General features: G+C 52.6%; 1 protein-coding gene across 2 annotated transcripts in view; it reads right to left on the reverse strand.

Moving 5' to 3' along the window:
- The window catches only part of babam2 (BRISC and BRCA1 A complex member 2), a 51,315-nt gene extending 36,685 nt beyond the window's left edge, over window positions 1-14,630 (reverse strand). The window contains exons 1-4 of one of the 2 annotated variants that reach the window (XM_048974449.1): window positions 14,525-14,630; window positions 13,472-13,625; window positions 12,270-12,346; window positions 9,274-9,368 (exon numbers count right to left, since the gene is read on the reverse strand). In XM_048974449.1, coding sequence (XP_048830406.1) covers window positions 9,274-9,368; window positions 12,270-12,346; window positions 13,472-13,608 — 309 coding nt within the window. In that variant the 5' untranslated portion in view covers window positions 13,609-13,625; window positions 14,525-14,630. The remainder of the gene's footprint in view (window positions 1-9,273; window positions 9,369-12,269; window positions 12,347-13,471; window positions 13,626-14,524) is intronic. The other variant, XM_048974450.1, reaches the window with a different exon arrangement.
- Between the last annotated feature and the right edge of the window lie 128 nt (window positions 14,631-14,758).

Consider the following 14,758-nt stretch of genomic DNA (forward strand, 5'->3'; position numbering starts at 1 on the left):
TTCCGCTGCACAGAACGCCAAGCCACACCGAGAGTGCGCCCGCAGAGGGAGACTGCACTGGTCACATGACCCCAACCGTTGCACCACAGGCCCCCGGCGGCACGCCGAAGAGGTAAATGCGGTGGGGTGTTATGAAATGCCTTCCCTCTTGGGGTGTGGTTGGTGCTGGACGTTATGATGTAACAGAAATTTTTATGAAAACAAAACTGCCTTTGTTCTGGTCCGACTCGCAAGCTCAGGCAGGGTGTCAGCATGGAGCTAACAGGTCACGTACCACGACGGTGGCGGACAGAGGGTCGTTCGGGAACGACCCACTGCCTTGCATTTCGGAACCTTACTACCCGCTCGCTTTGCACAAATGGATACAGAACAGAAGAGAACGTCGACCCAGGAAGAGGAAATGCGTCGAAGAACACCACAATGCCGAGCTCCAATTACACGTCGGAGCGGTGACCAGCTTGGAGAGGCCCTGATCAGCAAGCTCCGGCCGTACATCCCCTCCTTTCCTTCATTAATCGAATGCTCGTTTACCGATGCCATGACAACAGCTGCCATCTGACATTTCAAGATAATTATGTAGGCCAAAAATAAAAATATTTTTGCTGCATTAAACATGATTTTTTTTTTTTTAAAGATGCTGGAGGGGCAATAAATCGCATCCGAGTTGAAAGTCGTGCGTTTAACCTGAGTATTAAACTAATCTGAGCGAGACGGGCACTGAGGAGGGGAGCCAGGCGATGTGCCACCCCCGCAGCGGGTAGAGCCGCACCCGCTAAAGTTTATGCTCGTTCTGTGTCTTTGCCCCTATTTTAATACTTTATTCTGTTCAGACATGCACGGATGGAGTGGATTTCTTGCTCCTGAACACGCAGCGTCAGCAGGGAATTCGATATCTCACAAGTGTACTCCTCCTTAAGCATAACATACATGTTTCTCATGAGTCCAACATCTCAATGTGTGCATCTCGAGAGTAACATCTGGGTGTGTGCCTCTGAGCAGAGTCTAACATCTGTGTGCCTGTTCCTCAAGAGTCAAACATCTGCATGCACGTTTCTCAAGAGTCAAACATCTGTGTACCCGATTCTCTAGAGTCAAACATCTGTATGCATGCTCTGCAAATGAAACATCTGTATGTATGATTCTCTAGCCTAACATCTGTTTGCATGTATCTCAAAAGTTTGACATCTGCATGTGTGCTTCCCAAGAGTCAAAAATGCGGCCCATTCCAAAGTGGATCCACCTGAAAGAAGAACACAGCGCGACCAAAGAGGAATGAGAATCAATACAGGCTACAACTTAAATTAGGCTGGGTCGCCCAAAAGTGTCCTCTAGGAACCATTGCTAGAAAGCATTCCCGCGCCTTCTCTTAGCGGTTCTGGCCCACATCCACCTGGGCTCCCAAGCAGGCTATATGATGGGCCGCATGACGCAGCAGATCCTACCCTCAGGTCCGTCAGGCCGGGTGAGAAGCTGAGCAGGTCGGGCGCCAGGTGCGGTCCACCCCCCCGTGCATTTGGCAGCTCCATCAGAGACACGGGGCCAAACATCAGGGCGCTGTTGTCAGGCGGGAGTCACGGGACTCCTTGTCGACGTCGGCCTAGGGCCTCATTTGTCAAGAGGCGGGGAGGGGCAGACTGTCAAGGACAAGCAGCTTAATGAAGGATGATAAGAGAAAAAACCGGAAGGTGTGAGGGGGGGTGGGGGACTTCATGCTGAGCCCCCCTCAAAAGCCAATCCCAAGAGAGTAAACCATTCACACACCATCTCCTGACCTCCGTCAAAGGAGCTGCCAGTTTCAACACACAGCAAACAAACGGATAAATGAGCCTATTTCCGGGTTTGTTTGCCAACATGGGTGTGAGGCGACCCCAAGCAGAGAGGGGATCGGCTTCCCGGGAGATGAGAACTGGGTCCAACCGGCCGTGTTCTGTGACAGACGAGCTGCGCCGAAGGTCACGGCAGAATTGGTGTTCCCGCCCAGGTCACGCACTCCGTAAGACTTCCCCACCCCCGCGGCCTACTCCACTCCCTGCCTGCCCCCCGGGGGCCTAGCCCGCACTGCCGTCATTCCAGACGATCCGGCGGGGCCACGCCCTGGGGCGAGGGACGCGCCCCCCCCCGGGCGTGGGCTTACCGCTAGCGATGCTCCAGGGACCGGCAATGGTGCCTTACTGAGCGCCCCCCCCCCCCCCCCGAAGAGAAAAGGGAGAACTACAGCGGGATAAAACAAACTACCAGCAAGAGCCAGTGGCAGCAGTGGTAGGGTTCTCCTGCCACTCAAACCTGAAATTTGCATGGGGCCCCCTGTTGGTCACAACCTGTCACTCCACTACAGGGCTCAGCATACCCCCAGCAGCGTCCTCCGGGCACCTTCCCATCAGTCAGCTGAAGTGTGGGCCCGTCCCCATCCATTTTGTGAAGCCCTTCCTCTTTCCACAAAAGAACACATCAGACACAATACGGCACTCTGACTAGCCGCCATATAACAGTGGCCCTCGCCCCCCTACCCTCCCGAAAGGTGTGGGGGTGCTCGGGCTGCCCGGCACCACTGGCGGGGGACTCTGGGCCTTGCCGGATGCAGAATGCCGGCTTTTAATGACGGGAAGCTGGGGAAACTGCTATGCCGCGGGGAACATTTAAAATACCTTTACGGGATCCGCCAAAAAAAAAAAAAAGAATGAAAAAGAAGAAAATAAACAAGGGAACGAAATGTTCTAATAAAAGGAAGGAGAGCCGGCGAGGCTTTATGCTGTGCCTCACATCACACAGACCAGACCAAAACTCTCCGAGACGACTAATTAACATTCTGACCTTCAAAGGGTCGTTTTCTGCAACAAAACAGTGCTTACCATTAACCCCCCCCCGCATTTGGAGCCCAGGACCATTCCCACAGAAACGGGAAAGGGTAGGATTTCCGCGCATGTGGCACCTGAGAGTGTAGCTGGTATCTACTCTGTTTTCATGGAGGTCGCTCGTGGCATGACCTTTTCTGCAAGGAAAAGCCCCCCGACCTCGAACGAAAGGGTTTTAACAAGAGGTGAACTCTGCTTCGAGTCCGGCGGTGGGGCCTTTATGATCAGGCGTCACGCTGGACGGACCCACTAACAGGTGCCGGGATAGGTGGAGGTGGGGAAGATGGCTGAGGGCAGCCTGCTGCGCCAAGGCGGGGCTCGTGTCTCACAGAGCGAGCCTTTCGGGCACCCGGCGATTCAGGTGAAGCCGGCTGTACCACACCTAAACAGAGAAAGGAGGAAAGCAGCAACAGGACCCCCGACACCCCAACTGTCCACTGGAAAGACATGTCTAGACATGTGTACCCCCCCCCCCCCCCCCCCCCGCACCCCGGCACGCCGCATGTAGTCATGCGGCTTCTATATTTACTTTAATCTACCTCAAGTAGGCAGAACTTTGCATCACATGTTCCACATCCCCCACCCTGCTGCAGTCTGGGAATGTCCCAGTCCCCCCCCCCCCACCGGCCCGCCTCGCTATCCCACAGTAATTAACCAGCCTTTGTTGAGCTGGAATAAAACACCTCATTCCACAAAATAATTATGTCATAGGGTTATGAAGTATAAAATAAACAGACAGCCCTTCCCAGGGCAGCTTTGTCCCATCCCCCCGACCGACCCATTTACCCATCAGCTCTGAGTTCTACCATTTGCTGCAGCTGTTGTGGCGCGGGAGGGCGGGGGGTATTGAAGTCCCGACTAGTGGCCGATGGGGTAATACAGACACAGGTGAGGAGCGTTGAGGATGCTGAGAGACACATAAGAGGACACAGAGAGCATCATGGGTGCATGCACACAGCACAGGGCGAACGTCTCAGGCAGTCACAGAACACGTCCATATCATCTCCTGCTTGTGTGTCCTGTCTATCAATGTGTCATTTCAGAATCTCTGAATCCACTTGCTGTTGTCGTTTTTGAACTGACCACCGCCTCACCTCATTTGGCTAATCAGTACCCTCACTGACTTGTTCTAATTAAAATAATTAATTGAGCTGGTGCTGAAATGTAACAAATACACGGAATGGCCGAGGTGCCCCTGAGGAAACGTTGGAAACACAGCAGTGTTCATCAATGTTTTGGGAACAGAAAAGCGTTTTTTTTTTTTTTTTTTATTTTACTGTGAATTTGTGTCTAAATGATACATTCTGTTTTTAGTCTTGAAATACACATATTCATATTAAATATACAGTTACTGCCCAAATAAATGGCCTCAAACGTTTTGATTACCTAAGCCTGTGCAGTACCCATGTGTGACACACACACAGACACAGAGAGACGTAGAGAGAGACACGGGAGACACAGGATTAGAGAGACAGAGAGAGACAGAGTGTGAGACACAGAGTGTGTGAGACAGAGAGAGAGAGAAAGAGGGAGAGACAGAGAGAGAGAGACCGACAGAGAGAGACAGAGTGTGTGAGACAGACAGAGAGAGACAGAGTGAGACACAAAGTGTGTGAGACAGAGAGAGAGAGAAAGAGAGAGACAGAGAGAGAGAGACAGAGAGGGACAGAGTGTGAGACACAGAGTGTGTGAGACAGACAGAGAGACAGACAGAGAGAGACAGAGAGAGACAGACATAGAGACAGACAGAGAGAGACAGACATAGAGACAGACAGAGGACAGAGAGAGACTGAGAGACAGACAGAGCGAGACAGAGAGACAGACAGAGAGAGACAGGACAGAGAGACAGAGAAAGCCGGGCAGGCAGATGCCAATCTGTTAACTGCAGACAAAGTGAACAGGCAGGTCCTTCAGAGCGTCTCCCACATACATACTACCGGTCCCAACCTGAGGGTGTACAGTGACACACACACACACACACACACACACACACACACAACACACACAGGACCAACGCCTTCATACACAAACACAGACACACTCTCAGGTGCACACACACACCCTCTCATGTGCACACACCCTCACACACACCGATACACTCTTACACAAACACACACACCCTGCAGGACCAGATCCAAGCATCCTGCACATCTTTGAGGTTCCAATCCAGTCCAGAACTTCTAGAGCTCTACAGACCAGCTGCATCATTTGTTGCACTCAGACTCGCATAAGAACTGTGGTAATATGCAAATAAAAATGCGCCTTTGCACACGCGCTTTGCGTTCTTCGTTCCAAAAAGCTAAATAGTTATTTTCTGCATTGAAATGAGTCGAGCTGTTGACATGCGGATTTCGACGAACAGCCAGTCCCATCCCAAATGAAGCCAGCCTGGAAATAACGATGTAAAATCACCTCTGCGGGGCCCTGTGGTCACGTTTCAGGCCCAAACTTCTCCAAATCTTAAACTGGGATAAAAAGAGGATGAGGAAGTAGCTCTAAGCCTTTTTCCACTTGGGGAAAAAACAGCTCTGCTGATGAGTCTGAAGGGCAGGTGTGGCCCGGCTTCTCATGGGGTCCGCTTTCCAAACGGACGCCACGCCACCACACGTCGGCCACGTGTGTCCGGCCCCGGAACACTGCTGCCCCCTTCCCGAGCTGCAAGGGACTGGAATAGCTTCCCCCCCACCCCTGGCAAACATCGCTTCCAACCTTAGAGCCACTTGTAGAACCGCATCATGGGAAAAATGGCTTCTATTGTCAAAAAACAATGAGGCAAACGCCTGATTTTGCCCAGATGATAAACAAGGTGGGCGACTTTAGCGCCCGGACCAGGAGAGCGCTGGAGGCGCGGGCAGGACGGTGGCCCGTAGACCCAGAAGCGCAGCACTGTCCTGACTCACCGCCCAGTCACTTGCATGCATTTCAAATGCTAATTGACTAAGTGTCTGCAACATGACATTTTGGATTTTTTTTTTTTGCTAGTTTTCGTTTGAAGATAAAGGTTACAACGAATTCCGGCAGATGGATCTTCCTCCCGCACTCTTCTGCGAAGTTCCTGTTTTGGTTTTTGGGGTGGGGGGGGGGGGGGGTTATGGATGCAGAATGAGCCATTGTCTGTGTCAAGGAGGGCATAGCTGATATAGCTCACCAGATGCCTGAATACGTTACCGAGGGGGGGTATTTTCAGACACATCAGTCAGTCACCCACCCCCACATCATAGTGGTCCTTGTGGTCCATCTGTAAACCGCTGACCAATGAACTCTAAGGCCCCTCTCATGTCTGGGATGAATGGTGATAACTGGCCACACTGTCTCCAGGACTACATCAGCTAGCCATGACCTGCGACCTGACATTTACAGTGAGATGACCAGCACACTCCCTGGCGCCACCTGCAGGTCAACACCCACAGATTACCAACCAGGCTTTCAGAGCTACAAACCTCGCATAAACGTTTTTACCCCTAAATAAAAAGAAGCCTGACTTCTGGCATTGCGCAGGACTGAGAAAGTGTACCGTCCACCTCCCCAGCCAAACCCAGGCCGATGAGACGTGCTTAAAGTTTGCCGGAATGTTCCTTCATCACCTTTTCCTGGCCATCTGGTGGGAGGCAGCGGCGGAGCGGAGAGCCAGACAGCGACCTGCCGGGAAGCGGAAAGGGAGGAGCTCTGTCTGGCCGCAGAACAACAGGAATACAGAGCGCCCCCTAGAGGGCAGCCCGATGGAGCGGATGCACTTCCAGTGGAGAAAATAGCGACTCGGTACGGTTCATCCGAGATGCTTGGGACGCCCCACAACTGAGCATGTGTGAACTTGACCTGCGGCTCCTTTTGGCTGCTGTAGTTACCTTCTAAATTAAGGCTTATTTGGGCAATTTCCCGTGTTTTGTTTTTGCATGGTTACACACCAATGAAAACTGTCAGCTGCGAATCTCTGTCTGAGATCTAGAGCGTGAGGATGCGGGTGGCAGGTGGCGGGGTTCTCAGGGAGGTTCCCAGGGAGGTTCCCAGGGAGGTTCTCAGGGAGGTTCCCAGGGAGGTTCCCAGGGAGGTTCTCAGGGAGGTTCTCAGGGAGGTTCCCAGGGATCAAAGAGGCACTGGACCCCTCAGCCCTCTTTAATTATGGGCACCAGAGAACCTCCACATGCCGTTCCTGCCTCAGAGGACCCCCCCCCCCCCCACCAACCCATGTGACTTTCTGCCTCACTGTCTGACACGGAGGGGTGCTGAGGCCAGTCACCCCTCCCTCGTTAACCCCCCTCATGCACGCCCCTGACTATGTTCAAACACAGTGCAGTAAAGCCTGTTATTCTGCCAGGCCTATTACACCATCAAAACAACACTGGGCAGGATATGAGATTAGGCACAGAGTGCGGAGTCTTATCAAGAGTGTATCAACAGAAAGTGGGGGGGGGGGGTCACAAACCACAAAACAACCAATGCTGGGAATGAGAAGAGGACTGTAAAAAATGCAGAAGAGACCAGAAACATGCTTGTATGCTAGCTGAAGGACAGCAGGGGGTGCTGTCCTTCCCTCAGCAAGTGGATGGCACTAACTCACAGACTGACTCTGAGAGGATCGCATTGACTGAAAGACTGACTCTGAGTGAGTGGCACTGATTCACAGACTCTGCGAGAGGATTGCACTGACTTTTAGAGAATGGCACTGATTCACAAATAGACTGCAAGAGGATCGCGCTGACAGAACAGGATGGCACTGACTCGTAGACTGACCATGTGACACTATCACAATGACTCGTAGACTGACTCAGAGGATCACATGGACAGCAAGAGGATGGCACTGATTCACAGACTGACTGTGTGAGAGGATCGCACTGACTCATAGACTGACTCTGAGAGGATCACACAGACTGCTAGAGGATGGAACTGATTTACAGACTGACTTAGTGAGTGGATCACAATGACTCGTAGAGGATGGCACTGATTCAAAGACTGACTCTGAGAGGACCACACTGACTTGCAGACTGACAGCTCTGCTGCCTTTAAAATAGTCCTGGACACAACCTTTTGCAAAAATAACACTAATAAACAACATGGCAAGTAACCAGCTGGCCTGCCTGCCCTGGAGAGGTCACTCTGGGGCAGCGCTCTATGCTCTCCACCAAAGCGCGCCATCCACAAGGGCGGAGACACCAGGGCCGTTTGTGGTCAAGAGACGCCGGACGGCTCAAGTCATTGGAGTTTCTGCGGTGGCCCCTAAGGGCCCCACGGTCCATCGCCGCCGAGTGCCCCAGCCTGGCCACTCCCGCCACCCTCCACCCACACTCGACTGCTGACAGAAGTCACACGCAACTGCAAAGGATTCTGTAACCAGAGGGACAGAGAAACACGTTCGGGAGACATGGGGGGAAAACAAGGCAGAGTGCCACTGCCCGCCCCGAATACCATCACATCATCCGTTATTTTAGATGCGACATGGGTGACCCTCTCCCCCGGCCGTGTGCATTTTCAGTCGACAAACACACACTGAGAAACATCCCAGATGGTATACCCAAAAAATAAAGACACAGTTTGGGGGGGTGGGGCACTTCCCTCCCCCTGAAGGCGGCCCGGTGCTATAAATGCACCACGCCATTGTGGGGGCCATTCACCGGGTGCTCAAATCACCAGCCATTTCATGGGCGATAATCTTAACGCCGAATAAATAATCAGTTTTTCCAAGTCCTATCAGGGGAAAAACATGTATGTTTCCGTGAGAAGCCTCTTGGAAGTCTGGCATCAGCTCCCGCATCGAAGACGTCCAGGCAGGGAGGCAGACGGCAAAAAAAAAAAACACTCGGGTTATGCAATTGGCCACGTCTGATTAGGGGTGTGACTCACTCCTGCGTTTCAATACCGCTTTATCTCATGTAGCCATCGAGTCAAAGACGAGTCAAAACAACGTGAGGGTCCGCTGGCTTGGGCTGTAGTTAAGGGTAAACAGCCGCCAGTGGAAAAGCCCCACCCTCCTCGGGAGAGCTGGGCTGGGACTTGGGCCAGGAACAGCTCGAACCCAAGCCCCCACGGTTTAAGCCCTCATTAAGGAACACATCTGCGTGCTCACTTATGCAGTCTATCCTACAAGCCCTCACATCAAGGGTATAGGGTAGGAGAGGCATTGTGCTGAAAGCACTGTGTGATGTCATGATGACCCGGCTGTGGAAAACACACACGGCCACACAGCAGCCAGAGAATACCCAGCACACTGGTCAGGGTCCACCCCCCATAACACCTACTCCGGGATTTCCATCGCTGGTCATGGCCCCCCCCCAGCAGCCGCTATTACTCGCACCTAGTGACTGCATGGCGTTACCACACGCCTCCCCCTTCCAGGATGAAGCCCGCAGCTCCCTGCCCAAGGGGGGTTTTACACCGGACCGCCCGCAGGTGCCAAACAAAACAGCGGGGGAGGGGGACTACTCACTGGCAGCTCAGAAGCTTCAGGAAGGAACTCGGCATCCTCCCCAAAAATAAAATCGGGAGGCAGCTCCGGGTCTCTGGCGTTGAAGATGATGTCCCCTGGGGGGCGATGATAAAAGTCAGAGATTCAATTTACACTCCAGTCAATCAATTAATCAATCAATCAAGCAAGCAAGCATGAAGTGTTCAGAAGTATTCCAGAAGAGCTTTCGAAGAAAGACGGGGTATTAGACTGAAAGCATGCAAAGGGCCACGACTCACAAGACATTGTGAGGCATTTCCCCGGCACACAGTGATGGAGACCAAGTGAGAGAGTTTAAAGAGAAAGAGCGGTCACACGGAGCTGCGGTAAACGGCCGGTAAACAGGGGGTAAATGGGCAGCAAGCAAGGGATAAAAGCCGGCTAAAAGGGGGTTAATGTGTGGTAAAAGGGGGGTAAACGGACTGAATGCCAGGCTGGTATGTAGGCGCCACATGGGTAAAATGCTGAGCCGTGAGGGGCATGGCTCTGAGGCGGCGGCCTCCTGCCCGCCGGTTCAGGCACTCCTCTGCCCACCCGGCCGCCCGCCGGTTCAGGCACTCCTCTGCCCACCCGGCCGCCCGCCGGTTCAGGCACTCCTCTGCCCACCCGGCCGCCCGCCGGTTCAGGCACTCCTCAGCCAACCCGGCCGCCCGCCGGTTCAGGCACTCCTCTGCCCACCCGGCCGCCCGCCGGTTCAGGCACTCCTCTGCCCACCCGGCCGCCCGCCGGTTCAGGCACTCCTCAGCCCACCCGGCCGCCCTCCGGTTCAGGCACTCCTCTGCCCACCCGGCCGCCCGCCGGTTCAGGCACTCCTCTGCCCACCCGGCCGCCCGCCGGTTCAGGCACTCCTCTGCCCACCCGCCCGCCCGCCGGTTCAGGCACTCCTCTGCCCACCCGGCCGCCCGCCGGTTCAGGCACTCCTCTGCCCCATCGGCCGCCCGCCGGTTCAGGCACTCCTCAGCCCACCCGGCCGCCCGCCGGTTCAGGCACTCCTCTGCCCACCCGGCCGCCCTCCGGTTCAGGCACTCCTCTGCCCACCCGGCCGCCCGCCGGTTCAGGCACTCCTCTGCCCACCCGGCCGCCCGCCGGTTCAGGCACTCCTCTGCCCACCCGGCCGCCCGCCGGTTCAGGCACTCCTCTGCCCACCCGGCCGCCCGCCGGTTCAGGCACTCCTCTGCTCACTTGCCCACCATTTCAGGCACCGATCCGCCTCTGATGCATTAACTCCCCCCACCCCAGTCCCCCAGAAAAGGGTAAAGAAGCAAAGGCGGGAGCAGGACTGACCCCCTCTCTGAAAATCCTTTGTCCTACAGCATGCCTCTTTAAGCATCCCCTGGCCTACGCCACAGGCCGGGGGGGGGGGGTGATGTCAGTGGCCACACCAAGCCTTTGTCACAGGGAGTGGAGGTATTAATTCGAGAGCCCTCCACTGTTCTGATCTCGCACTGATCATCTATTTTTGTCATCCCCAGTATGTTTTCTGAGAGGGAATTAAGAGAAGAAAAATGGGGCGGGGGGGGGCAGTACTTTTCCACACAGTGAAGGTGGAAGCTCTCCAACTCCCACCGAAACCGCCCCCCAACCAGTGACTGAGGCTCAGTGAGAGACACCATAGGCACTTGGGAGGTGGTCCCCCAACAAACATTTACTGGGACCCCCACCCCCTTTGGCCTTACAGTAACAGCGCCTCACTCACCGGTCCCCCGCAGCCCTAAGCATCCGGGAGCAAGCGCTCACCTCGCTGAGTCACGCACATTACAGAAACGGCCAATTAAAAGCAGGCCGGCCCATGCTTTCGGATACTTAAAAACATATTTGCCTTAGCAGAACTTTCCCGCTTTGCGGCATGTGGACGTGCTTCCAGGAAGAGCTTCAAAGGGCGTGCATCATGGCGCAATCCTAAGGGGAGCGTAAATTAAACGTGAGCGGTTTGTTTATTGGGAAGCCAGAGTACGCAGCCTTTCCACAGGTCGGGAACCACAAGGGGTGCAGATTATCAGAAACTTCTGCATGGCCCGTAACAAAAATCCTTGGCACTGAGTGAGGCTCAGAAAGTCCCACAAGCCATGATGGCGGTAATTTAAACCAGGCCGTGCTCCAAGTCCGCCGGCTTCAAACAGCACATAAAAAAAATCACCCAGACCTAAACATGGTTTTGACATAGCAATCACATGACCGCACGCTAAACGGTTAACAAGCACATAATGCAAGCAATACAGACAGTAACTTTAATACTGGTGTCCCACACAGATGTGGGCCTCCAAACCCAGTAAGACTACTGTAGATATTTATGCCAGTGTGACTTTACACAGGTACATTCGCACAATGGCCGTAAGATGTGCATTTTCGCAAGATCAAGAGTTGCACTTGAATGTTTATAGAAAGACAGACGAACAGACAGATAAGACAGAAACAGTTCTAATTATTTATCAGAGTGACACACAAGGACACCTGTCACCTGCGTTTGCTTTGCAGCTACACGATTCGGCCCTCTGAGGTATCACCACAGGCAGCTGACTTGAGTTAATTTAAACCAGCTCGTCGTGCAAGTGTGCCAGCTGACGCAACTACCGCAAACCGTGGGGGCGTGGTTTAGAATTCCAAGCGAAATGTGGTGTGTGGTGAAGAAACATGGCAAGCAATGGAAAAAGCCACCTCGATGACATCAGCCAACATCTGTGACAGGAGCTCAAATGTCCAGTGCGGGGGGCAGGTGGGGAGGGGTCATGCGAATAAGCAGCTATGTGACCGCATATGGGAATCGGTGAGGGCCATTAAAGAATAATGCAAATGGCGCTTCTTAGTCAGAGAAGGTCTGTAAGGTGAGCCTGGCATTTGGGTGGGACCACCCACCCAGTACGTCATGAAGATCCGACGGCGAGGAACTCCAGGGCAAGGAGACATCCTATGAAAGCTGGGCGAGGACAGACACGGGGACCCGGGGACTAGCAGGAGTCACACGGCGGGGGGGGGCTTACATTTGAGGGTCTCTCCGGCATAGGGGATATGCAACTTGAATCGGTCACAGCAAGGGCCCGGGGTCAGCGATGTGCATCTGGGGTGGGAGGAGGGGAGAGACGACAGAGATGTGAGGTGAGGAAGACGAAGCGGGAGACGCCACGGTAACGGTGGGCGGGACAGGGAAGGGCCGGCAGTGTGGCCCCGGGGCGAACATCTGACTGCATGCATCGCCGACCTCTCTCGTCATGTCATTCAACACCCGGCGAGAGCATGTGGTGCGGTGTGGCGAGGTGGGGTGCGTTCGTCCCACTTCTCAAAAGCAGGCTTGCCAGGCCAGTTGATTGCACAACACTCTTGCGCTGTTACCCTGGGGGGGGGGGACTCACGTGTCCCCGAGGGGCCCAAGGACAGCAGAGTCTGCATACTGACAACCCCCCCCCCCCCCCCGTCAAATCAGCCTGTGCTCTTCCTGATTTATTATCGTATTAGTCATCAGAAAATATGCATCAGATCACTTGCCAGTCTCGTGAAATCTCTCACAGCTGGCTCTCTCTGAGCAGATAAGCCACCTGCTGTTACCAGTATGTATACATTTTATTCAGGAGACATAGACTTCTGAATATGGAAAAGCTAAAGGTCTTGCTCTGGGACCCAACAGTGACATCACCCAGCCGACCCTGGGATTCGAACTGGTGACATTCTGATCACAGGCACAGTGTCCAAACTAGCTGAAGCACACATCTCCCCCTGCACGTCACTACCTCCAGCAGAGTCTGTAAAAACGTTACTCACCTTACCAGTGTTAAACAATTCTGTAAACTTCTGTCGCAGACTGAAACCTTATTAGGTTTAATATTTTGGAATTTTGAGTTAAATCTCAAATTACAAAGCCACTGCTGCAAGCAAAACGGTGATGATTTTCCTGATAGTTTTCTTAAATTATGATAACAAGATGCTGTGTTTTTCATCAGCCGGAAACACTGATGCATAGCGTGAGCCAAGACGAAAATTAATCATTAGTTAATCTCTAATCACGGCATTAGCGAAGCAGCGGTGTATGTACTCTGCAATGCGCACAACGTATAGGCACACAAGTGGCAAGGCGTGCCGGTCGAAAGCTGTTGTTCATGCAATGTCTCCGGGAAAGAGACCTGTGGTTCAGCAGAGGCTTGGAACTGACCTAGGCCCCTGTGGGGGGCAGGCTGGGGTCTCAACTCACCCTGACTTGAGGTCGGTGATACGCAGGCAGTTGGTGGAGTCCAGGCCCACGCGACCATTGCGTACCACACTGGACAGCAGGGGGCGCAACTCTGGGGAGATGCGGTTCAGTGCCACTTCAGGGGACAAGCTATTCATTTTCCAATCGTGGATCTCTGTCAAGAGTCCCATAAAGATAAAAAGAGAATGATTAGATCTTCAGGATACCTGCACTGATACCCACTGGGACTGACTACAGGAAGCCTACAGGGACTTTCTGGGTGCAGGTAACATCCTTTTACAAGGTCAAAGCATTTCCATCACCCTGAAACTACTGCAGTGAGTCACCAACACCACACAACACAGGTGTTGTGCATTTGCCAAACACAGATTTTAATTACTACATGAAAACGAAAGACAAACAATCTCTCAGATCTAATCACATGACCACATGGTGAATACATAACCAGCGCGTAATGCACGCGTTACTCTCAGTAATATTAACACTGGTGTCCCAGATATGGACCCACAACAGAAGAGCGCCTCCGAACAAAATACTATATTTTCATATCTAGATGTTAATGTAGCTGTGCCACTTCTGAGGTGAACTGATACAATGACAGTAAGACGAGCATTTCTGCGATACAAAGAGCCGTGCGTGAATGTAGATAGATAGATAGATAGATAGATAGATAGATAGATAGATAGATAGATAGATAGATAGAGCTGAGTTTATAACGCATTTGTGTTCTGAATTTGAATTGAAGACATAAATTCATAATACCAAATATAGCAACACACATGGACACCTGTGACATATATTTCAATGGGGGTGGGCAGGACTGCTTGCAGCTACATGTTTTAGCCATCTTCGAGGTATCAATAGAGAAGCTGTCCAGTCATCGATAAGTCAAGGTAAACTAGCAACACTTATTTAGCTACTTGCTTTGAACAGGAAAAAGAAACGGTTCCGTGAGTGTTTTCTGCGAACACGGTGAACAGAGATATATTAGCCTTCGAGTACATGTGGGGGGAAAGACGAACATTTCGTATAAAACAAGACGATTATCAGTACCTGCTTTTCAAACGAAATCCCGACAATATTTACGTGAGATAAAAACACATCCCGCTCCAATCGCTTCCAACTAATCTGGTAAATGTTTTCCGGGGTCCTTCTGGCCTCCGAAAAAGCGGACTGTCCATATTTTTGCCTGTTTAAAGGAATTTAACAGAATTTTTTTAGCAATATATAATATATATTTTGGAAAAATAGTAACCATGAAAAATAATGTTTCATAATTTTCCCAGT

The sequence above is a fragment of the Brienomyrus brachyistius genome, chromosome 14 (assembly GCF_023856365.1).
Source record: "Brienomyrus brachyistius isolate T26 chromosome 14, BBRACH_0.4, whole genome shotgun sequence".
NCBI lineage: Eukaryota > Metazoa > Chordata > Actinopteri > Osteoglossiformes > Mormyridae > Brienomyrus > Brienomyrus brachyistius.